We start from the raw sequence: 25,878 nt of genomic DNA, 5'->3' as shown, positions 1-25,878 counted from the left end.
TCCATCAATTATATAAAATAAATAAATTGAACATATATTAAATGTTATACACTTTGGTTGGACACTAATTTGTTTCGAAAAATTAAATGGCGATTATTTTCTTTCTTAGTTTTGCACGTCAATTTATAATTTAACAAAAACTTGTGGTAACGAGTCATATTTACATTTTTTAATAAATTTTGGATCATTACACAGATAGACTGATAAATTTAATATTTCACATCAAATAAATTAATATGATAACTATATTAAAATAATTATTGTTCATTTGAACTTCACACCAACCACGAAAAGAGCTCTATTACATGTGTAGATGTCTTTGAATATTTAAGCCTCGACCATCGAGGCACAATAGTAGCGAAAGGTGTCTCTACTATCAAAGCACCATTAAATAATGAAATACGCAAAACTCTAACACTTAGCTAGAAACATGATTGAATCTCAATCAACAAAAGGACTAAAAGCCTTGAATATGAATGAAAATCTTAGTGCGAATTAACCTGAATTTCAGTAACAAGGGGAGCAAAACGTGGGCATTAAACCTGGTTGAGTGCATGCGGTATCCCTTGGACTAGGCGTGTGAGGCAATGTAATAGATGCTAACAATTGTGATTATTCTTGCACAGCAAATTCCAGCGTCATGTTCCGGCTCCAGGCAAGCCCATGTGCGATGGCCGAATATCAGGTTGGTTATAATTTTGACCCAAGCTCATAGCTTGTGGCCTGTTAGTTTGGGGTCAGTTGCTGCTTGTGTGCCCTATGCATGAAGGGAGGAGCAAAACATGGGAATTAACACGGCACGCAACGAATTACACGACAAGTGTCACAAAACACAAATCTTAACAAATATTGAAAAACGAACCTAATTATAACTTCCAACACGATGATGAGGTGGTGTTAACTCATAGAAATGACCAGACCCCCCTAAAAATGTCTATGAAAAATACCAAAATAAATGAAAATTCAAGACCCAAATTCCACTGTCTAATAATTCACAATGGATCAAAACAAACTCTGGGTCACTACTCTGAAAAATCCAAATATTCTCCGATCTAGAAGTACTTTTTGCCATAATATATAGCGTCGAAATTACATTTTCTTTCTCCTTTTCTACAAACAAATGGCTCCTAAACACACGCAAAATTCCCCAAAAAGAAGAAAAATTCTGCCAAATTTCTGATAGAAAATTTGATTGGTGGCTTTAAGATACAATTTTCATTTTTAAATGTCAAAAATAACAATAACAAACACGCAAGAGTTTGTTTCACTTTATCTTAACAAGGATATAACCCAAAAAATAAGTTAAGTTTTATAGTTCAACATGCTCAAATTAACAATTCGATATCTTTGAAGATCAAAGGAGCAATTAAATTTTAATATTGATGTTATGAAATGAGCCACTACAGCAACTAAAATGAAAATAATGATCAATATAAAAATGTTTGGATCGATCCTTCTTAACATGATTAACGAATCCGGAATCTAAAACTCAATTATGTTCGAGGGTGACACGATCAATTTCTACTTCACGGTTTATTAGTTATTCAATTATGTTAATTAATATTTTTAAAGAAAAAATGCTATAACACAAACTTAAGTAGCACGGAATGATATGAACCGTTAAATTAAGCTTATTTTTCAGTACTTAGGGCAACTCCAATGCTAACACCATTGCACCATTTTGTATCATTTTTTGGTGCAAAGTTGCTCCAATGCAACACCAAACTTTGCACCATTTTGGTGCAAAATGGTTACACCATTTTTTACACCAAATGGTACAATGTCCGTTTTACCCTTATTTTTCATTTTTCAAAGATAATGGTTAAGGGTATTTGTGTCATTTTCATTCTATAATGATGATTATGATAATGATAATTAATTACACTATTAATTATATTATCTGTTGTAAATGGAAAGTCCATTAAAGTTTATTGGTGAATGACATTTGTACCCCTGTAGTCCTAGAAATTACTACCATTGTATCCCTGATTCTTACCTATAAATATAGGGTTTTGGTTTTCAATAATATATACAAAAAGTTTATTGAGTTTTCTCTATTCTCTTTTCCTCTCATTTTATAACACGTTATCAGCACGAAACTCTTAGAAGGTAGTAATTTTTTTTCATAATCATCTATCAAGTATATCAAAATTAATTTGATAATACGTGAATTTTACATATACATATGTTGAATCTACAATATGTGATCTCATCTTTCTCGATCATTATGTTTTCTTTGTACCTTTCTTTGAATTAATTAATATTTTTTTCCTTTACATCAATCCACGTGCATTTTTATGGAGATATATTTATGTTAAATCAATTGATATGCATTAATTCATGTTCATATACCCTCCTTATATTTAGATTAGCCTTTTACGTTCTACACATGCTTATAATTTTTTTTGGTTTAATTGGTCAATGTTCTTTGTAAGCAAACTTCAATTCCATATCTCTATTTTGGCTGATTCCATATATATATAATATACAATTAACAAATAACTGTACCAACTCATTTTTTTCTCTCAAATCCATTGGTTTCTACAAATTTCATGCTTTAATTGGTTAATACTAATTCAATTCTTTTAATTGCACATAATTAGAATTTCGTGCCATAATATGTGAATAGGTTTCTACATGTCACCAGTTTTTTTTTTTTGTGTTTCACTCGACTCACGTTATTAATTCAAAATAATATTTTACCTGTGTTTGTATATTAATTAATGGTGAGCAATTGGATGTACTATCATTTTTTTATGTTTAGTTATGAAACATTATATTAAATTTATTTTTAATTGTTGTTGCTCCTGAAATAGCACAACATTATAATTAATATTTCAGAAGAATATTAATCATAGATCTATTCGTTGTTGTTCCAGAAGTAGCACAACATTATAAGAATATTATTTGTTCCTGAAGAGCATAAATTATAACTCTTAATATTTCAGAAGAATATTGACATATTGCACTTGAAGAAATAATAGCAAAATATAATGTGCTCCAGAAGTAGCATATGTTTCGAAAAACATATTATTTCAAATTAGTGTTTATCCCTAGAGGAAAACACGTAACTTAAAGTCATGTTGATATTGACTATTTGATTAACATGTGATGATTAATCATATTCTTCGAAACTAATTGTATTTTTTTATTATGTAGTTAAACAAATGGCAAACATTACAAAACTTGAGTTTGCTGCACTTGACATATCTGATAAAAATTATCTATCATGGATACTAGATGTTGATATCCATCTCGTCTCAAAGGGTCTGGGAGAGACAATAAAAGAAGGAAACAATGAATCCCTGCAGGATCGTGCAAAATCACTCGTTTTCCCACATCACCATCTTCACGATAGATTAAAAATTGAATATCTTACTGAGAAAGATCCACAAGTTCTTTGAAAAAAGTTAACTGAAAGATTTGATCATCAGATGACTATAGTCCTCCCCAAAGCCTGTTATGAGTGGATGCACCTTCGTTTGCAAGACTTTAAAACGGTTAGTGAGTACAATTCTGAATTGTTCAGAATATGTTCAAAGTTGACTTTGTGTAGAGAAAAAATCACCGATGAAGATATGCTGGAAAAAACTTTCTCCACCTTTCATGCCTCGAATGTGCTCCTACAGTAGCAATATCGTGAGCGTGACTTCAAAAAGTACTCAAAACTTATATCTTCCCTACTAGTTGCTGAACAAAAAATGAATTGTTGATTAAAAATCATGGATTACGTCCAACTGGTTCTGTAGCATTGCCTGAAGCAAATGGAATTACATTGTCTGAATCAAATACAATACCAAGATAAGGACGTGGACGTGAATTTGGACATGGACACAGACGTTTACGTGGAATAAATCATGGAAGAAATAATCAACAAAATTATCAACAACAAGACAATAAATTCAAAATGCACAAAACAAACGAGAGTGGCAAATCTAAAAATGAGCATGAAGAAAGTTGCTTCAGATGTTAAATGAAAGGGCATTGGACACGTACGTGTCGTACCTCAAAATATCTTGTGGATCTCTTCCAGAGATCAATCAAGGGAAAAGAAAAATTGAAGACTAATATTACTGATTATGATGGTCCAATTGATGTGACTCATTTGGATGTCTGCGATTTCTTTACTGATCCAAATGGAAATATTAACCATTTGGTTGGAGGTGGTGTGATAGAAGATATAACAAAATAAAACTCTATTATGCACCGTTTATTTCATGATATTAAGTAATGTTTACTTCTTTAAATCTAAATTCAAGTTTTTTTCAAAAAAAATTTGTTTATTTTGTTATATTTATAAATTCATGATGGATAGTCAAGACAGTTACTTAATTGATAGTGCAACTACACATACTATTCTTCAAGATAAAAAAAAATAGTTTTTGGACTTAATATTAGCTGAAAATAATGTTAACACGATATCGGATGCGTCGAATATCGTTGAAGGCTCCGAAAGAGCTTGTATTATTTTACCAAATAATACAAAATTATATATTGACGATGTACTTTATTCTAGCAAATTCAGAAGAAATTTGCTTAGTTTTAAAGATATTCGCTGCAATAAATATCACATTGAGACGATGCAAGAAAATAATGTTGAATATTTTTGTATCACTTCTTTTGTATCTAGTGAGAAGCAGATAAAAGAAAAATTTCATGCACTCCCGTCTGGCATGTATTTTACATTTATAAAAATGGTCGAATCAAATAATGTTACGAACCAGAAGTTCATTGATTCAAAAAGTTTATACTTTGGCATGATCAACTTGGACATCCAGGAGCCATAATGATACGTCGAATAATAAACAACTAACATGGACATCCTTTAAAGAACCAGAAAATTCTTTTATCTAATGATTAACCATGTGTAGCTTGTTCGCAAGGCGAGTTAGTCATTAGACATTCAACTACAAAGGTCAATATTGAATCTTCAACTTTCTTGAAAAGAATACATGGAGATATATGTGGGCCAATACACCCACCATGTGGACCATTTCATTACTTTATGGTATTAATTGATTCTTCTACAAGATGGTCACATGTTTGCCTACTTTCAACTATGAATGTAGTATTTGCTAGACTACTTGCTCAAATCATAAAATTGCGAGCATAATTCTCCGATTACTCAATCAAGACTATTCGTCTTGACAATGCTGGTGAATTTAGATCACAAGCATTTGATGATTATTGTATGTCAATTGGGATTAAAATTGAACATTCAGTTGCATATATTCATACACAAAATAGTTTAGCAGAATCGTTTATTAAACGTCTACAACTTATTGTTAGATCATTACTTATGAAAACAAAACTCCCAACTTCTGTTTGGGGTCATGCTATATTACATGCTGTATCATTGGTTCGTATAAGACCAACTGCCTATCATCAATATTCACATTTGCAACTTGCATTTGGTCATGAACCTGATATTTCTCACCTACGAGTTTTTGGTTGTGCTGTCCAAGTCCCTATTTCACCCCCACAACGTACTAAAATGGGTCCCCAACGAAGACTTAGGATTTATGTGGGTTTTGATTCGCCATCTATTATTAGATATCTTGAACCTTTAACGGGTGACTTATTTACTGCACGTTTTGCAGATTATCATTTTGATTAAATGACTTTCCCAACATTGGGAGGAGAAAAACTACATCCTAAAAAATAAGATAGAATTTCTTGGAATGAGACAACTCTATCTCACTTTGATCCCCGCAACAATTAATGTGAACAAGATGTTGAAAAAATCATTCATTTGCAAAGAGTTACAATTCAACTACCTGATGTATTTGTTGACACGAAAAAAGTGACTTAGTCATATGTTTCAGTAGAAAATATTCCAGCAAAAATTAATGTCCTTGCAGGACAATCTGCTGTGGCAAATGAATCTCAAATACGCCAGAAGCGTGGTCGACCAGTTGGTTCAAAAGATTCTGTACCTTGAAAAAGAAGAGTACATGAGAAAAACCAACCAAAAACTTCAGAAAAAATCACATTAGAAAAGATTGATCAATCAAATATTGAATGTACGGTTCTTGAAGAACCAGAGGTGTCCGAAAATAATGAGATCTCAATAAATTATATGATATTTCATAAATTATGGGAACGGAATAATATTGTTATAGACAATATTTTCGCCTTTAACATGGCTCTTGATATTATGCAAAATGAGGATCCTGAACCACGGTCTGTTAATAACTGTCGAAATAGAAATGATTGGCCAAAATGGAAAGAAGTCATACAGACAGAATTGAATTCTTTGAAGAAACGGAAAGTGTTTGGACTAGTAGTTCAACACCTGAAAATGTAATCCGTGTTCGATACAAATGGATTTTTGTACGAACGAGAAATGAAAATAATGAAATTACAAGATACAAAGCCCGACTAGTGGCTCAAGATTTCTCCCAAAGACCGGGAATTAATTATGAGGAAATATATTCTCCCGTAATGGATACCATCACTTTTAGATTCTTAATTAGTTTGACCGTGTCACAAGGGCTCGATATGCGCCTTATGGATATAGTAACTGCCTACCTATATGGTTCACTTGACAGTGACATATATATATTAAAGTCCCTGAAGGATTTAAGGTGCCAGGAATAAATGATACATATCCGAGAACTATGTTCTCAATTAAATTGCAAAAATCATTATATGGATTAAAGCAATCCGGACGCATGTGGTATAATCGCCTTAGCGAATATTTGTTGAAAGAGGGTTATAAAAATAACGATATCTGCCCATGTGTTTTCATAAAGAAAACAAATATTGGATTTGCAATTATGACAGTTTATGTTAATGATTTAAATTTAATTGAAACTCCTGAAGAGCTCAACAAAACTGCAGATTATTTGAAAAATGAATTTGAGATGAAAGATTTGGGAAAAACTAAATTTTGTCTTGTATTACAAATTAAACATTTTTCAGAGCGATTATTTGTTCATCAATTTACTTATACAGAAAAAGTTTTGAAATGCTTTTATATGGATAATGTACATCCATTGCCATCACCTATGGTTGTTCGATCATTTGATATGAAAAAAGATTCATTTCGTCCACTTGAAGATGGAGAAAAGATTCTTGGTCCTGAAGTACCATACCTTAGTGCAATTGGAGCATTAACTTATCTTGCAAATTGCACTCGACCCGACATAACTTTTTCTGTAAATCTCCTTGCAAGATATAGCTCTACACTAACTCAAAGACATTGGAATGGTGTTAAACATATTTTTCGTTACCTAAAAGGTACTATTGATATGAGATTATTTTATTCTCAAAAGTCAGGATCTGCTTTAGTGGGATATGCAGATGCAGATTATCTCTCCGATCCACATAAAGCTAAATCACAAACAGGATATGTGTTTACACGTGAAAGAACAGCTATATTATGGAGATCTGTGAAGCAATCATTGACGAAAATATCCTCAAATCATTCTGAGATTATTGCAATCCATGAAGCAGGGCGAGAATGTATATAGTTGAGGAATATGACCCATCATATCCAATCATCATGTGGATTGATTTCAACAAAAGATAGTCCAACAATTTTGTTTGAAGATAATGCAGCTTATATCGCACAACTCAAGGGAGACTATATCAAAGGCGACAGAACGAAACATATTTCTCCAAAATTCTTTCATACACATGAACTTCAGAAGAATTGTGACATTGGTATTCAACAAATTCGCTCAAGTGACAATGTGGCTGCTCTATTCACAAAAGCGCTGCCAACATTTACATTCAAGAAATTAGTTTATGAGATTGGAATGCGTTGACTCAAAGATTTTTAGTGATCAATATTAGGGGGAGTAGCTGTACTCTTTTTCTTTCGCTTAGGTTTTGTCTCATTGGGTTTTCCTAGCAAGGTTTTAATGAGGCAGCATTTAATTTTAATACTCCAAAATAACTGTACTTTTTTTCCTTCGTTTGATTTTTTTTCCCATTGGATTTTTATCAAACAAGGTTTTAACGAGACAGATATTTTGTAATATGTTATTCAATGGGGAGTGTTGTAAATGGAAAGTCCATTAAAGTTTATTGGTGAATGACATTTGTATCCCTGTAGCCCTAGAAATTATTACCATTGTATCCCTAATTCTTACTTATAAATATAGGGCTTTGGTTTTCAATAATATACAGAGAAAGTTTATTGAGTTTTCTCTATTCTCTTTGAGTTTTCTCTATTCTCTTCTCCTCTCATTTTATAACATTATCAAAGTTTATTATTTTTAATAATATAATCAATAATAATTAACGTAATTGTTAACTTAACATAAAGTTTAATTCGTAAAGTTTACGTTTAAAGTTTAATTTAATGTAAAGTTTATTATTTTTGTAAATTTAACATAATTGTTTATAATAAATTAATAATATAATCAATTATTTTTGTCAATTTAACATAATGTATAAAATATGTGAATAATTTAGTAATCAATATATTTGTTAATTAATTAAGTTATGATTTAGTAATTTATATAGTTATAAAATAAATAAATAATTTTTTTAAATAAATACATTGACAAAAATCGAAAGAATGAATAAAATAATAAAGCACTGTTCATTTAACGTAAGTTTTAGTATAATAGTTGAAGAAGAATTTTGATTTGGTGTAAATTTTGGTACAGCGCTGGAGATGGCATCGCCACCTAATGTTACATAAATTAGCGTTTTACATTATTAGTGCTAAAATAATATAACTCTAATTTAAACTGACACGTCATTGACAAATGTGATGGTTCTCTATCCTTATATGCTTGCAGACGTGTAACCATGTCCATAAAATCAATTTAGTAATTGTATTTTAATGTTGCAATCCATTAGGGCCATCGACATGTATAGGAAAACGAATGACAATTTTTCTATTCCATTATTACTTTCAAATTTTGATGGACTTTATGTTCTTAACATTAATATAGTTTGGTACTTGATCGGCAGCATCTAGGATTAATGTAATTAATTTCGGTTGATCTGAGTATAATTTTAGGAGTGACAAAGGAAGTTCTATAGAAAATTTCATGTTAGTTCAGATGGTTACATCTCATCTAAGTACTAACAGCCTGATTACGCCCAAAGAATCACAGTATAGCTTGGGGGAGTCGATTCCACAGGGAGATGGAATGTTTTACAAAGGATCAAAAAAACTAGGGTTTTCGTGATTTTATGTGAGATGATTTATCAATTGAATTAAAGGATTAATATCAATATAGGTGAAGCGCTGGAATTCTCTCAATTAGATGGGTTCAATCAATGTCAATTTTACATGAGAATACTCAACTAAAAGTTTTCATCCCAACACTTTAATTGGAAAATAAAAACATTCAAACACTTATTTAATTTATTTAGTAATTCCAAATTTAGGTTTTTTTCACAATATAATTTCACAATGATTTATTGAAATTAGATCCCAAAACAATTATATACATCAAGTATATAATAGTAAAGAATAACACTAATAAATTGTTTGAAATTGAAAATCAATAAACATTTCAATTATTCAATGAAGAAAACATGATTGAATTTATAAAAATCTAATGTGAATTAACCCAATTCCAAAACATATCCAATAACATAAGAAATCTTGATTTAGAATTGTTCAATAATATAATCGAGTTCCTTTGTGACTTCACCGATTAATTTAGTTTTCCATGGAGTTCTTGTGCCCAGGATGAGAAAAAATAGACAGGAGATTGGGGGCGTGTTCTGGTCAAATTAGGACTTAAAATCGAGTGTCAAATTATTTTCAAAAGAGGTTGAACGGAATAAGGAAACTTGAAGATTCGGCCAAAAATTGTTTTGTGCGACTGCTTTCAATATTTTGGCTATAACTTTCTCTTTCGATATCCGATTAAAACAATTCAAAGTGCGTTGGAAAGTTAACACAATGGGCTACAATTGTGTTAAGTAGCTCTTTCCAAATTAGATTGTTTACTAGGTCAAAAGTGAATCTCACTCTCCGGCTGAAAATCTAGAAAATCCTTATGCAGTCAGAATTTGATTCGTGAAAATATTATGGTCATATTTAACTTCTTTTGATTTCTAATTACACCCAATGGACTCCTAACTTTCTTGAATCATCATTCCATCACCCGTCTCATTTTTAATTTTTTTGCAACTTGGTCCCTGAACTTTTACTTTAGTCCTTTTTCGCTCTTTTCTTCTAAATTTCACCGTATTCATCGATTTGCAACCTAAATCAAAATATAAGGATAATTAGTGCATTTAGGTGTCAATATATCATGCAAATACAAGTATAAATGGATGAAAACATGATAAATTGTGCTATTATCACAGCCTATTTTGTTGTGCTTAAAAATATAATATAAAATTTTAAGTAACTCATCAAATTAACTCAAGTGACTGGTGCAATGACCAGGTTGCCCCTCTTTTCTTCAATGCTGGATGATAACACCAGCTTTTGGACTTATTGGATTGAAGGAGACAATGGTCCTTAACTTATTGTCTACATATTATTCGCCTTGGATAGAACTACCTAATACTCAATTCTCCAAAAGGACAACAACAGTCCAAAGAGAGAATTTGTCCAATGATTGATGAATACAGCCAAGCGTTGTACTGAAAATTTCATTTAGCGCCATTCTTTGTGTACAAAATACAAATGGAAAAGTCATATATATAGGAGAATATGTAGCTTGCTATTTAAGCCGAAGGCCTTCGACTTTTATACATGGGTTGGTTCGCCTAAGTTCACGATGACTCAATTTTAACTTCGAATTTATTGTTCAAATAACTGGCTTGGTACAGCAAACTTAACATGTATCGTGTCATGCTTCACTTTAAGTCCGATCTTTAGCTTGATGTTTCTAAGGATTATTGAGAATTCTTTTGCTTATGGAAAGAAATCGTGGGAATAAGCCTATTATTGAGAAAAAGATAAACAATAGGCTAATAGGTTCAAGTGTAGTGGAGAATCGAAAGGATGATAAATAAGGGTGAGAGAAAAGTGAAAAGTATGAACCTCCATAATATATGGTATACATATATAGGTTTTTGTACTAGTATTAGAAAAGGGGAAAAAGAAGGAATTTTGGCAGATTTTGGTGATGGATTAGGAGGCAAGGAATGTGAATGAATGGTTATGTTAGGTGGGGGTGGTGGTGGATTTGATGATCATCATGCACGCCAGCAGCTTTTCTCTCTCTCCTCTCTCACTCTCACTCAAACTTATTTGTCACGCCTGCTCCCACTCAACCTAAACCCCCACCTCCATACACTCTTTCTCCCTCACCCACACGAGGAAAGAGTAATGTGTAGATGGAATTTTCTGATTTATTGTCTAATGGAATCGTAATGCATTTTCAAGATCCAAATCGTAATGCATTTTTCGTTGGAGGATGAATCAAGAAGCTTATTGTCCCTCGGATTGAAGTCTAAAGATAACTAGCATAGGTGTTAACATAATCACATCTCCATTAAATAAAGAATAAGACAATCCAATAACGTTAGCACGAAAGCACCTAAATGGGTAATAAGCACATAGTAAGCACTATTGAATATTAATAGAAATGAAATTGGATTCCTAAGACATGGAATTGGACTCCTTGTAGGCGCAGTGTACAAGCAGCTCTTGTTCCCTGATCTGCTGAAACACATCCCGGGATTTACCTTCCTCACAAAACTCTAAGGACAGACCAGTGGGGGCCCTCAAGATTGGAGTTCAACCTTTAGAAATGATCTCCTACTTATGGTGGTTAGCATAAAATATCTTCATCATTGACGTGATGTTGCCACTTCAGTAGTCAAATTTACCTTTTTTTCGTTAAATTATCAAAAATTGTAAACCCATATCAAGGTAAGATAACTCTTACCCACTATAGATAGAAGATCATCTCTATAAATAATAATTAGAATTTTATTAGATAATGAATCAAACAATCTACCAACAATAACAAAACTCCCACCCCTTACAACCCCTCTCTCACCCACCCACTCACTCACCCACACACAGATAGCACATAGTAGAAAAAGCTAATCCACTAGGCCCATTTGATGAAATCGACTTTATTTATCTTTTTGCTCACAGCCTACATCTTTTGTCAGACAATTCTATATCTAAACACTATCCACTCCATGCCAACTTCTATGTTTTAACAGAAACACCTATTTTAGTCATCTGAATTCCTCCTTGTTCCAAGAACAATACTCAATCAGATTCTTCTCTCTCTAATTATACTTCTTGTATGCTTTTACTAATTAAAAACCTAGCAAAATTCCAACTTGAAGATCCTCAATCCCTCTCTACTACCCTAATTTAACATAAACCACTCCAACAACCCAGTGAAGAGAATCAAACAAAGGTTCGATTTTTATTTTTGTTTCTTGATGTGGGTCTTTTGATTAGATGGATACTTTGTTTAGACTAGTCAGTCTTCAATCTGATCAGTCTTTGAATTATTCGAGTAGAACTTCAAGCAGTTCTAGATCTTCTAGACAAAACCCTAATTACGAAGAAGATAAAGAATGCTTCAACGTTTTCATGGATGAAGAAGACTTTTCTTCTTCTTCTTCAAGACACTATCATCCCTATCAACAGCAGCAGACCTCAAACACTCCCACACCCACCAACATTAGCGGTGGCGGCGGCAGCGCCACCCCAACTCATCATCATCTTCCTAGTTATGATCAATCAGCTGATCAATTCTCTTCCTCATTTACAAATGACATAAACCTTGAATTTGAATCATCATTCTCTGGTAAAAACAGCAAGTGGGCTTCTGACATCCTCCTCGAGACAGCAAAGGCCATTGCTAATAGAAACAGTGCTCGGGTTCAGCAGCTTATGTGGATGCTTAATGAGCTAAGTTCACCCTATGGCGACATCGATCAAAGGCTTGCTTCTTACTTCCTACAAGCATTATTTAGCCGCATGACGGATTCCGGTGATCGTACTTATCGCACTTTGATCTCAGCTGCCCAGAAGAACTGCTCCTTTGAATCCACAAGAAAAATGGTATTGAAATTCCAGGAGGCAAGTCCTTGGACTATGTTTGGGCATGTTGCTAGTAATGGTGCAATTTTGGAGGCTCTTGATGGTGAAAGCAAGTTACATATAATTGATATAAGCAATACGTATTGCACACAGTGGCCTACTTTGCTTGAAGCCCTAGCCACTCGCACAGATGAAACCCCTCACCTGCGGCTGACGACGGTGGTGGCCGGAAAAGGTGGCGACACCGACGGAGGTGCTGCTGCAGTACAGAAGGTGATGAAAGAGATAGGAAGTAGAATGGAAAAGTTTGCTAGACTTATGGGTGTGCCCTTTAAGTTCAATATCATATACCATGCAGGCGATTTATCAGAACTGAATTTAGCTGAAATGGACATTAAAGAAGATGAAGCACTTGCTATAAATTGTGTTGGGGCCTTACGTTCCGTTACAACAATTGGTAATCGCAGGGACTTTTTGATGTCCATGTTTAGAAGATTATCGCCTAGAATTATCACAGTTGTTGAAGAAGAAGCTGATCTAGATATTGGTGCTGATGGTCTTGAATTTGTTAGGGGATTTGAAGAATGCTTAAGATGGTTTAGAGTTTACTTTGAGTCATTAGACGAAAGCTTTCCAAAAACAAACAATGAACGTCTGATGCTGGAACGGGCCGCCGGGCGAGCGGTGGTTGACCTGGTGGCTTGCCCTCCGGCGGAGTCGATCGAGCGGCGGGAGACGGCCACGCGCTGGTCAAATCGTCTACATGCAGGGGGATATATCCCAGTTTCATTCAGTGATGAAGTGTGTGATGATGTACGCGCTTTTTTGAGGAGGTACAAGGAGGGTTGGTCAATGGCACAGTGCTCAGATTCCGCCGGAATATTCCTTTCGTGGAAGGATCAGCCGGTGGTGTGGGCTAGCGCATGGAAGCCAGTTTGATTATGACATGTATAACGTGTGTTGGCAAAGTGCATGGAAGCCAGTTGGTGAATTAATTTGTTGAAAGGAGAATGGAAAATGCTGGGAGAAGAGCACTAAAGGTATTGTTGTTTGTTTTCTTTTAATTCAAAGAATTTCAAGTAAAAAATCTTACTAATCTTGTTAACATATCGTGATTTTCATTTTTTTTTTTTCCTTTTTGAGTTATCTTGAAAGATTGGTTTTGGCATTGTCTTCGAATTTTTTTTACGAGGATCGCATTATGTGTTCGCTAGGACGCACCATATAACACTAGCTAGCAAAAAAAAAAAAAAAAAATTAAAATCTTAATTATTGTAACATGCGATCAGATTAGTCCAATACTATGTCTTAAACATATGCACGTCTACTTTTTACTAAGAAATGAAAAGTCTTTCTTGAATTAGATGCGATGTCGAGATCATTTGATCCAATAATATTCCATTAAATAGATTCTTAATCTAGTTGTGTGTGCTTATGTATGCATGTTTGTTCAACCTCTATGATTTGAAATTTTAAATTTTTATAAATATAAAGTATGTTAGTTTGATTTAATGGAGTTGGTATTAATGATATCAGCAGCAATTACAAGTGTTGTCATGACAGCTACAAAATTGTTTAAAATTCGTGAAATTTATTTACTTTAGTTAAGAACTTGGTAAGGGTCGTTATCTTGTTTGGGACCATAGAATCTTAGGACGGCCATTGAGTTGGGTATTGTTTGGTATTCTATCAAAAGCTGTTTAGTCATTAATGTTATTATTAAATTTTGTTGTGAACTCGTACCAACTTATAATATTGAAAGAACTCGGCGTAAACCTTACTCGATAAGTTTTGGTGTGACTCATACCAACTAATAATATTGAAAGAAATTGGGCGAAAACCTTACTTGATATGATCAAATAAGATAATTACTGTAAATATGCACTATACGTAAGAAAAAGAGTAAGTGCATGTTCGATATAAATTTTTTAAAACTCGTTTCCACCATACGTTTTTCAAATAGAGTAAGTTTAGATGTAAATCCATAATTTTTTCCTACTTTTAAAAACATTCTCCAAAAAACTTTTTTTATAACAAAAGATATTCTCAAAAAACTTCCGTTAATTTGAATTACCAAATCTTGTAAAATTAAACTTGAACCAGAGACAACATTGGTCCACCACTTTCAAGATGGAATTTTAGATTTTGAATATAATATACATTGTGACACGTTGGTGTCGTAACATTAAGGGAAAAAGAGTTTACTTTAGGCCCACTTAAAAAGAGGAATTACATTGTTCGTAGTGGGAACTTCTTTTTAGGGTTTCTTTTGATAGGACTTGCCCCCTCCACTTTCTACCTTTATTCCTTCTTTTTATCCTTTTCATCTAATTTTTAATGACATTATTTTATAATCTTTTTAGTTTTTACACCCTGGGATGCAGAGCATGGTCCCTTTTAAATTCTTTTATTGAAGCTTCAGTTTGAACATTGTCCATACCAGGTGAAATTTGAGGAAATTTTCATAAATAAATATTTTCCACCAAGCCGCTGTCTGGTTCCCATTATTCCCTCATTAAAATAAAAAATATGCCCGTTATCCATATATCAAACCATCAAATTTGAATTTCTATCTTTTTTGTAGGACCCGTAACGATTATATTTTTCATTCTCATTCTTCCAAAAATAAGAAACAAACAGGAGCTAAATTGTTGATTATTTACAAATTTGGAGAATATAATGTAGTTAGGAACATCTTTTCAAAAAAATTTCTCGTTAGAAGCAATCATGAACCAATTATTACTCTTTTTTTGGTCATGGATGGTGACTACACAGCTGCCAGTAAAATTTGAAACGAAAAGAAAAACATATTATCCTATTCATGCGTGTTGTGTCTTGATCTCGATAAATTTTCATGAAGATGATAAACGTGCACGTAAAAGCGATATCATCTTACAATTTCAACAATATACACCTAATTACTATTCTCTGCAATATAAAGACTAATGAGGATTGAAGAAAGAATATTTAAAGAGCAAGAACAAATATATGGTATCTCAATACTTGTCACTCCACCTATAAGGAACCCTCCATCTTTTATGCCAATATATTGACACCCTAGACCACAGTGGGAACCCAAAATTGTACTCGAGAGGCTGATCCGCGGCTCCTCCTACTATTAAAGGCAACCATACGTACCTCGAGTCTCTCAGGTCAGCTGGATTCCACCGATCTGCCATAAAGATGAAGGAACCGGGGAGATTGGGTAAGGGAAGCACGAATGTGCTTTGAGCAAAGAATGTCGTTTGTCGAAATATCTTGTTTCCACCAATGCATGGGTTTCCCATGGTCTCCCATGGACCCAAAATGGACTCCGCTGCATGAGCAAGAGCCTCATTTGGAGCCCACCCAGTGCAGCCGGATGTGATCATGTAATATGTTCCGCCATGTTTGAAAAGAGCAGGTGCTTCCCGGTGTTGTCCAGCGAGCATTCTACTGACCTCACTTGTCACGTCAAGATAGTCTCCATTAAGCGGACCAATATGAAGCTCACTGTTATCCTCAGACGAGTAGATAAGATATGCAACACCATTGTCATCTTTAAAGATTGTCATGTCTCTACTTTCAAACCCATGTGGCCGTTTACTGTAGAGATAATCAAAGGGGCCGGTTGGGTAATCGCTGACGGCAACACCCACCGAGGCTTTTGTGTAGTTTACATCATCAATATGCATCCACATTACATATTTCCCAGTCTTGTCGTTGTAAATTACTTTGGGTCTCTCAAGCACATTGGACTTGTGTAGGTCGTGAGTCTCGTTTTTCTCTTCTGCCGCAAGCACAATACCTTCATTTTTCCATGTCCATAAATCTTTCGAAGAATAACATCCCACACCAATAATATCAACCTGTAAGGTAAAGACAAGTTAAGCAGCTCAGTCAGCATCGAGCATATGCAATGGGTTGGAAATGGTACTGGTAGAAAATGCTAGTCTCTTAACCTACAAGGGATTTCAAAGCAACAAAATGCTCAAACGTGTAATGAATAGCCATATATCAGTATGTATTTTAACAAAAATCTTTGAAAAGATTAATCTATATGCTTTATTTTTCAGTGATCATTGATACACAATTTTCAAGTCTATGTATAATTATGTGCAAGATAATGACTAGCACAGGAATTCAAACTTGATGATCCCTCATCAAATTGAGAAACTATAAATTGCAGTCAGAAACAGAAAGCATACTTCTATACAGCTTTGGCCCAGAGAAAATGTCTTGCATTCCACACACTGGGGAAGGATATCTTATTTGATGTGTTCCTAGTGGCTGCCCCCGGTAATAAAGGATGTGCCATATAGAACCTAAAACCTTTTGTGCTGGTAATTACACAATAAGGATGTCAGCATCACTTTCATATCCTAAACGGATAGTATCGACGCTTGACGCTACGAATTGATAGGCCTTGCTAGGCTAGGGCCTATCAATTCTAAGACTCTTAATAGCTAGTTAAGAGTATACTAGGATTTCTAACAATCCCATTACATTAATAGGATGTATCTCAGTCCTCCCAAGAGTTCTCCAGGGCGCGTATAAGAGTGATAACGGGCATAACGTGCTCACGGCCTAAAGCGCTATTCTTACCTTCTAGGAATGCATTAGTACTTTAAAGCAAAAGCACAACTACAAGCAAGTTAATAAAACTTCTTGGATTCATACTGAGTCTTCGTTTGTTTAGCAACTTACATAAAGCAACTGGATAATCACATGGCAGTGTTCAAATCTTTCATTCCAAGAACCATGATATGGGCTATTAGAAAGTATTTCACTCAAGTTTTGAACATACGTAATTCATTAATCTGAAGGCTCCCAAGATTGGCTGATCTTAGAAACTGCCCAATCAGAAATTTATGATAGTTCGGGTGAATACCCTCGACAATGACTTAGGCACACTCAGTTTCTGAAAATAAAGAGAATAGCAAAATTATTTGAAGCTCATTATGTTTCCAAGATCTCCAGATGCTGAAGTCCAAACCTCAAATTTTGTAAAGCAGCAATGCTGATTTCAATTTTAACCCTAAAATGTCATTTTTAACTAAATCCCAAGGCTTACCAGTGTCTTTATGATATTGAAGTCCAGCCCACCTTGTGCAACAGCTTATAACATTGGTAATCTAGATATGCGTCTGAATTTCCAAAAGCACAAATATATTGCTCAACTGATTCATCAAAAGTCTCTTAAGAAATAAAAAAACATACCACACCCCATTGGGCACTAAACATTCCTATATGCTCGTGGACTGATTGTCAAACAAAAAGTCATAATTCTGAAACCTAAAAGCTAATTTAATATGTATACACCATATCTTGTCTAAATGAAGTAACATCTTTTGTAACTCGTGCCTTTAACCCTCCTAAAAGTTTATCCTCAGTGTACTGGCATCAAGTTATCACTTGTTCGTAATCTATCACTATGTTGGAATAGGGAATCCCTTAATAAAAATTAGAGGAAATAAGACATTGTCCAGTATAATCTGGCACCCTTCAAGTCATGAGCCATATCACCCCGCCCACTACCCCCACAGCCAACAGTGTTCCATTCACAGGTGGATGTCCAACAAAGTTCAGCTCATTTGAGAACCTCCATGGTGTCCTTCAGCTTTCGGATTCTAGGGCCAACGGCACACTCAGTTTCTGAAAATAAAGAGAATAGCAAAATTATTTGAAGCTCATTATGTTTCCAAGATCTCCAGATGCTGAAGTCCAAACCTCAAATTTTGTAAAGCAGCAATGCTGATTTCAATTTTAACCCTAAAATGTCATTTTTAACTAAATCCCAAGGCTTACCAGTGTCTTTATGATATTGAAGTCCAGCCCACCTTGTGCAACAGCTTATAACATTGGTAATCTAGATATGTGTCTGAATTTCCAAAAGCACAAATATATTGCTCAACTGATTCATCAAAAGTCTCTTAAGAAATAAAAAAACATACCACACCCCATTGGGCACTAAACATTCCTATATGCTCGTGGACTGATTGTCAAACAAAAAGTCATAATTCTGAAACCTAAAAGCTAATTTAATATGTATACACCATATCTTGTCTAAATGAAGTAACATCTTTTGTAACTCGTGCCTTTAACCCTCCTAAAAGTTTATCCTCAGTGTACTGGCATCAAGTTATCACTTGTTCGTAATCTATCACTATGTTGGAATAGGGAATCCCTTAATAAAAATTAGAGGAAATAAGACATTGTCCAGTATAATCTGGCACCCTTCAAGTCATGAGCCATATCACCCCGCCCACTACCCCCACAGCCAACAGTGTTCCATTCACAGGTGGATGTCCAACAAAGTTCAGCTCATTTGAGAACCTCCATGGTGTCCTTCAGCTTTCGGATTCTAGGGCCAACAGTCGAAATCAAGAACAACTCATTTTCTGTTAACTGGCTCACAATCAAGAGACTGGAACCTATATTTAAGGCTTCTGTCTTAATATCATGGTTCCAGATTAGCAACTCCACAACAAAGCCAGCACTCACGCATTGACGGAGACAAAGCAGAATATCCAACGTTTGCTGTTGTTCTGTACAAGCTACGATTGATGTTAGACAATCTAGGAGACATATAAAAGAAGTTAGCATCAGACATTCTGCTAAAATCTATTTCTGGTAAAGGTGCCTGAGATAGAGTCGAAGCTATGCTCTCCATTTCTCTTTCTAAGTCACAAACACATTAGACAGAGTTTTTTGCGCTCTCTCTTCCCGCCTCTTTGAGTTTTCAGAACAAGGGTCCCACATGGTGTTTCTAATTTTCATCATCAGTCTCAGAGTTCTTGGAATATGAGGCCTGCCTTAATCTTTCTTCACGACAATCAAACCCAAAACCATATTCAAATTTTCAACCACTGATTTTCCAAGATCATGAGATTTACGGGGACCTGGAGAATAAATCACTCATAGGTTTAATGTCCCGAAGAAAGAAGCCTCCAATTTGACAAAAGGAAATCTAACTTTACAACAACAAATAAGACTAATTATAACATTCCCTAACTACAATGAACCAACTTTCTTTACATAACAATTTTGAATGGAAGAAGTTCCATTGACTATTTCATCGCACCTGACATGAAAATTCCATGTGTAGACCTTGGAAGAGAAAATGAATCTATGTTGCACGGGAGGAGGCGCATTAAAGATACATATATATTAGAAATCTATTTCCTCTATGATAACTTGATTTTATGAGTTGGTTTAACATGTCCTGGTTCAAGTTTGCATCTGAAGTCCGACATGTCTACATATGAACTTGTTTGAGGGAAAGAGAAACTGTTTCTCGCATCATGTTTATGTTGTGTGAGAGGGCAGTGGTGGAAAGTATGGATGGATGATTAGGTGGACAGATTCCAGTAGAACAAAATGTTGGAAAAATTAGTGTATAGATTATATTATGTTAACTAAAAACACATGCATGCAAATATTGTAAAATTGACACTGGTGCAAAATATCGGATAGGTTTTTGACTAACAGAAATCCAGATACATGCATCATAATGAACAAATCACCGACTTAGTGACTTACTGAAACATGGAAATTTCAAGGAGATAAAATAAAGTGGATTGCAAATATGCATTTTCGCCCTACATTGATATTAACGAAACCAAATGAACGTGTATCTTCCAAGATTCAACACTTCTTTCGAATTACTATAGCACATTACTAATTTTGTCAAACGAACCAAAGTTGATTGTACTCTTCTAAATCGGATTGTATTGAGTATTAAAATATCAAGCACCATTTTCAACCACACAATCTTCAATAAAATAATATTACAAGTAAATCACAAACTTTTCATTCTTTTACAATCAGCCATTTTTCAAAAAAACACTATTCCCCCCATTATAATCAAAATTCATGGAGACCAAACGTGGGCTAAAACATTAAATCATATCTATTAAATCCAATGAATTTCAACATAGAAAACCAAATCCAAGGAATTGAAGTAAGCCACGGCGAGTCCAATTATGAATCGGGACCTTTGTTATCCTGAACCAAACACTCCCTTAGTTAATAACAGCTACTCAGCAGTCAACATGTAAGAGGTTTCAGCTGCTATTGCAGCCCCATAATTAAGCTTGGTGTGTTTCGACACTTGCCTATTTTAGTATGAGCTATTGAACGCAGGTGTATCTATTTGTCAATTAGGCGTTTGATGAACTCAATAGTTTTTAAAGAAGTCTATGAGATGAACACTTAACTATACAACTACTTAAGACATGATTTCACATGACATGACTTCTCATTTTAAACTTGATCCAATCCTGTTGATTCCCTTGACCTTACTTCTATTCCACCCAATCAATGAATTCACAACACTTCAATCTACCTTTATTTTTCTCCTCCAAGGGATCCCTCAGATTTGACCAAACTTTTTATATCTCTCGAAAGATCATTTATATCATCAATGATCAATTCTTTCATATTTCAATCAGCTGCAGCTTCATTTTTCCCCTATGTCCATTTCATCCATTCCAAACTCTGGTTCTTCATCTTGAGTGCACCAATACTATTAAGATTTGGGGTCCATCTTAATAAGGTCAACCTTATTAAGAGGGGTGGCCCAAAATCTATTTAAGTTGGTCAATATTTCAATATTTAACCGATGTGGGATTCCCTTAACATGCCCCCGCAAGATGGTGGCTCTTTTTGAACGGACCAATTTTAAAATCCGTGTGCTCATTTTTTAGACTTAATCGGATCGAATAGCACGTTGGAGCTTACTGGGCTCTGATACCATGTTAAGATTTTGGGTCCATCTTAATAAAATCAACCTTATTAAGAGGAGTGGCCCAAAATCTATTTAAGTTGGTCAATATTTCGATATTTAATCGATGTGGGATTCACTTAACAAATACAAAGCCCACCTCTTCTAAATCCAATACAAAGTAGTCTCCCATCATATAAGTAGAAACCAAGATTTAAGGTGCTAGTCGTATATATACAAAAAAGGTCATTTATTTTTTATGGATCTAACGCAAGCAACTATCTCGTATATGCTATTATCCTTCAAATGAATGATACTATGATCCTGTGATGCAATGCTCCAAATTAAGTCAAACACAGCATGCTGTAAAGAATCCATTGCTTAAAAGGAAAAAAGGGATGGTTTGAAATTTCAAGGAGATTAAGCAACTTGTTGAGTTGATTAAGGTTTACAGGCTGGACAGTGAAAAGAGAAAAGAAATTGATTACAGAGTAATTGAATAGATGAAAAAGAGGACATGATAAAGAGAATTAAATAACGAAACAAAGCCTTCATACTGTGATTGATCGAGAATTCGAGAGGCTAGAATATTCTACGAAGTGCGAGAGAATTCAATTAGAGTGGAAGGAAAGTAACATGCAATACAGGAAAAAGACAGTCTATGGCTCCTATGTTTAAAAAACAACGTAATTATAACTTCTAGTTACACAATATAACTTCTGGTGTTAGAATTTTAAAGCTTGGCCTTTGTGTGGAATGCAGTCAGTTTTCTAGGTGTTTTAAAAGTACCTCCTATGCACAAAAGCAGAACATAGGAAGTGTATGGCTCCTATATTTAAAAAACAACGTAATAAAAGAAACAGTCATGATGTTATTCATTAATTAGGAACATGTAATCCAGCCCAAAGGGTAAATTTTATATTAGAACTTACCCGGGCAGCTCCCTTTTTGTGAGCATGGTAAGTGGGACCATCTTTATACTCGCCATACCAATAGTACGTCCTTGATCTATCATCATATAGAATGCCACCTCCATGGGCTTGAATAGGATTTCCATCGGTGTCCAGCCATATTTTTCCCGGGTAATAGTAGAAACTGTTGTTTCCAGCATCCTTCATAGGATCTATAGCAGTTTTCATACCAGGAAAAAATATGTGCCTTATTTGGGAAGACTCATCAAGGAATTCGTCAATCAAGGTAGTTGGCCGTTTAGGTTTCCGTTTAACAGCACGTGGGGATCGCTTCCTTGGTGGGGGCATTTGGATATTTTCCTCCTCGACTTCTTCAAGCTGGAGTAATAGTGGGTGATGGATACCCATATGCATCTCTTTATTTTGTACATCAGTGTGATGAACTAACGTGAAAAGATGCAGAAAAATAAGGCATCCCACCAGGCTCCACAACACAACAGCCAGTGAGCTTCTGCTCCCTGCATTGCAACCTAAAGCGGTTGGTTTCTTGTATTTGTTTTTGATTCTCATTTTGTTCCCTTTTCTGTCTTCAAGTTTATGCTGAAAATAAGAAGTATGGAGATCCAAAACTAAGGTCAATGATCACACTAATTTTATTTACAACATGAACAAATGCTTGCCTACATATATAAATACACACAAGCAACCATTTTAGTTTTCTAGTGATGATCTCTAAGCAGTCGCAATATTTTAAGTGTACATAAAATTCTAAAGATATTGATAAACAAACTGATTATTTTGGAGTACATTATGAAATTGGAAGGCAATCGTCATCTTGATATATGGACAAATTGTATATTTCATAGTGCCTTTAAGTGTTTATGAGCTATGGGCGCTATAAAATAGGTGAATAATAAGTGAATAGTACTTGTAGGACCTACGTAATGTGAAGATAAAAAAGTATGTTTATAACTTAAGCTTTGCCAAACATTAAAAAATCATATCCCTACAGTAAAATCATCACAATGCGACACCAAATTCACCATTTTGACTTCAATCAACATAGTGTATTTTCGAAAAACAAATATTAGGTGATGAAACCAAACAGACTATCAACAAGGATTACTGAGGTAATTCCTATAATTTTCACTGAAGAATTAAAACACATTTGTTCCATTTGCAGCAGTCCAATCCATTTAGTGCTACAAAATAGAAACAGCTAAAAAGGCAATAATTGAGAAATTAAAACGGCTCAAAACTTGTGATTTTAAAAAGAAACAGACCACCCCAAAACCCTACATACCCATGGCAAAACTAGATACAATATATAAATTTATTGAGTTCAGACCCATAGTCAGATCGAAATAAATCCACAAAGCTTTTTCAAATTTAAAATATATAAATTTATTGAGTTCAGACCCATAGTCAGATCGAAATAAATCCACAAAGCTTTTTCAAATTTAAAATATATAAATTTATTGAGTTCAGACCCATAGTCAGATCGAAATAAATCCACAAAGCTTTTTCAAATTTAAAATATATAAATTTATTGAGTTCAGACCCATAGTCAGATCGAAATAAATCCACAAAGCTTTTTCAAATTTAAAATATATAAATTTATTGAGTTCAGACCCATAATCAGATACAATATATAATTTTATTGACTTTAAGCCCGATAAATTATAATCAAAAATCAAAGCAAGAACACATCTACACAAAAATTGAAAATTGAAATTTTTCTGAAGTCTGCCTAAAGTCAAATAAGCTTACCCGAGGACAATACAGTTCCAGACATGGGTATGTCGCTCTCTGCCCTCTTTAACTCTATCTCCGTGTAAACTTCAATATCATGAGCTAAAATTTATGTATTTTTACCAATAATGTATAATGATCTGGAATTCATCTCTTTAACAAGGTCAAGGTGTCACAATTCCGGTTCAAGATTTTGCTCTTACGCGACGCAGAGTGAACTGGAAGAGAATATTTAAGCGAGAGAGAGAGTTGATTGCTGTTGAATCTTGCTTGCGATGATGATGACTTCAGATCAGGTTCCCGTCCTCTCTCTAAAACATCCGTGTACTCTGGAAGATTACGGATGTAGTGTGCAGATTACATTAGATCATTTCTGATATATAAAGGTAATAGATAGATTTTGTGCTCTGTTGGATGGAGTTGACAATTAAATGCAACTCTATTAAGCAATCTTAAAAATAATTAATGTACAATGATTTGGTTATAGGGTATAGATAGCCAACAAGTAAAATAATGGAGTAGGTGATGCAATTAAAACTTGTTGCCTTGAGATGTTGAAAATATCATACGTTTCTACTAGTGCATGTTTGACTAATCTTACAAGTTTACTTATAAGTGGCTTTAAAAGATATAATTTTTAATTAATCAAAAGTTGTTGACCTTTAGTTAGCGAATATGAGGTCGCATGGTTTGAGCTCCCCTTTTTTAGGCCGATAGGAAGATAAAGGATTTGTCGTTATTATGTTCAACAACTATTTCGCTTTTAGGAATGATGAGGTTAAGATCAACTTCTTTCGTTTAGTTGGAAGGTTTGCTTAGTCACAAACCACCTTGGCGTACCCTTCCTCATTGGCATCGCACATATGTAGTTTTGAAATTATTGGAGGGACTCTAATAAGACATGTTATGGTTTGTAGGATCGATGAACCCTATGTAGTCCATTCGCGGCATCCATGTGCGAAGAAGTCATAACTAAACCCCATGTTTGGTTCAACTAGTAGTGAGCACGTGCAGAATGAATGATATACGTAATACTTTTAAAGTAATGCAATTGATAATGTTAAAAGAAAAAATTAAATTGTTAATATATATATATATAAGTTTTATCAAAATTACGTACAAAAAGTGAAAATATTGAATAAATTAAAATGTAATGATTTGTTCATAGTAGGCTTTGGTTGGACCCCTATTTTCAACTATTACGACAATATCGACAAATTTTGTGGTACAGACAGATACGAAGAAAAATCAACTTAGAATATGTACATTTGATTAAATTTAAAATGTTTACGTATAAGTAAACTAAAGGTACGTAAATAATTTTCAAATTAAAAAATTATTCATTTTGTCTGTACCATAAAACTTTTTTACCTAAAAAATTTAAAACCATAAATTATCTTATCTAAACATATTTAGAAATAAAAAATTACCTATTAATCATGCTCATCATATTAATTTGTAGCATTTATTTTAAATTAGAAACCAATGTTACATTCAAAATAGTTATCGAAATGAAAAATCTTAAATAAAAGATTTCCTTTTATTTTGAATGGGATTAATACAAATAG

General features: G+C 34.0%; 2 protein-coding genes across 2 annotated transcripts; one reads left to right on the top strand and one right to left on the bottom strand.

Moving 5' to 3' along the window:
- The first annotated feature begins 12,049 nt into the window (after positions 1–12,049).
- On the top strand, positions 12,050–14,306 carry LOC111377879 (protein SHORT-ROOT-like). Its single transcript, XM_023001021.1, has one exon. The coding sequence runs from the start codon at positions 12,356–12,358 to the stop codon at positions 13,880–13,882; it is 1,527 nt and encodes a 508-aa protein (XP_022856789.1). The 5' UTR covers positions 12,050–12,355; the 3' UTR covers positions 13,883–14,306.
- A 1,447-nt stretch (positions 14,307–15,753) lies between these two features.
- On the bottom strand, positions 15,754–24,787 carry LOC111377878. The gene is made up of 3 exons (XM_023001020.1): positions 24,329–24,787; positions 22,580–23,158; positions 15,754–16,791 (listed from the first exon to the last, which is right to left on the bottom strand). Exons 2-3 carry the CDS (start codon positions 23,126–23,128, stop codon positions 15,940–15,942), a joined length of 1,401 nt encoding a protein of 466 aa, XP_022856788.1. The 5' UTR covers positions 23,129–23,158; positions 24,329–24,787; the 3' UTR covers positions 15,754–15,939.
- Positions 24,788–25,878: the final 1,091 nt, after the last annotated feature.

This window comes from Olea europaea, unplaced genomic scaffold (assembly GCF_002742605.1).
Source record: "Olea europaea var. sylvestris unplaced genomic scaffold, O_europaea_v1 scaffold1737, whole genome shotgun sequence".
NCBI lineage: Eukaryota > Viridiplantae > Streptophyta > Magnoliopsida > Lamiales > Oleaceae > Olea > Olea europaea.
This window is presented reverse-complemented; position numbering and strand designations above follow the sequence as displayed.

Bases quoted from the DNA above. Each gene is read 5' to 3' on its own strand.
- LOC111377879 (XM_023001021.1), top strand. From the start codon at position 12,356: ATGGATACTTTGTTTAGACTAGTCAGTCTTCAATCTGATCAGTCTTTG.
- LOC111377878 (XM_023001020.1), bottom strand. From the start codon at position 23,128: ATGAGAATCAAAAACAAATACAAGAAACCAACCGCTTTAGGTTGCAAT. The intron at 16,792-22,579 runs GTAAGTTCTAAT...TTTACCTTACAG, and splicing joins ACAAAAAGGGAGCTGCCCGG to GTTGATATTATTGGTGTGGG.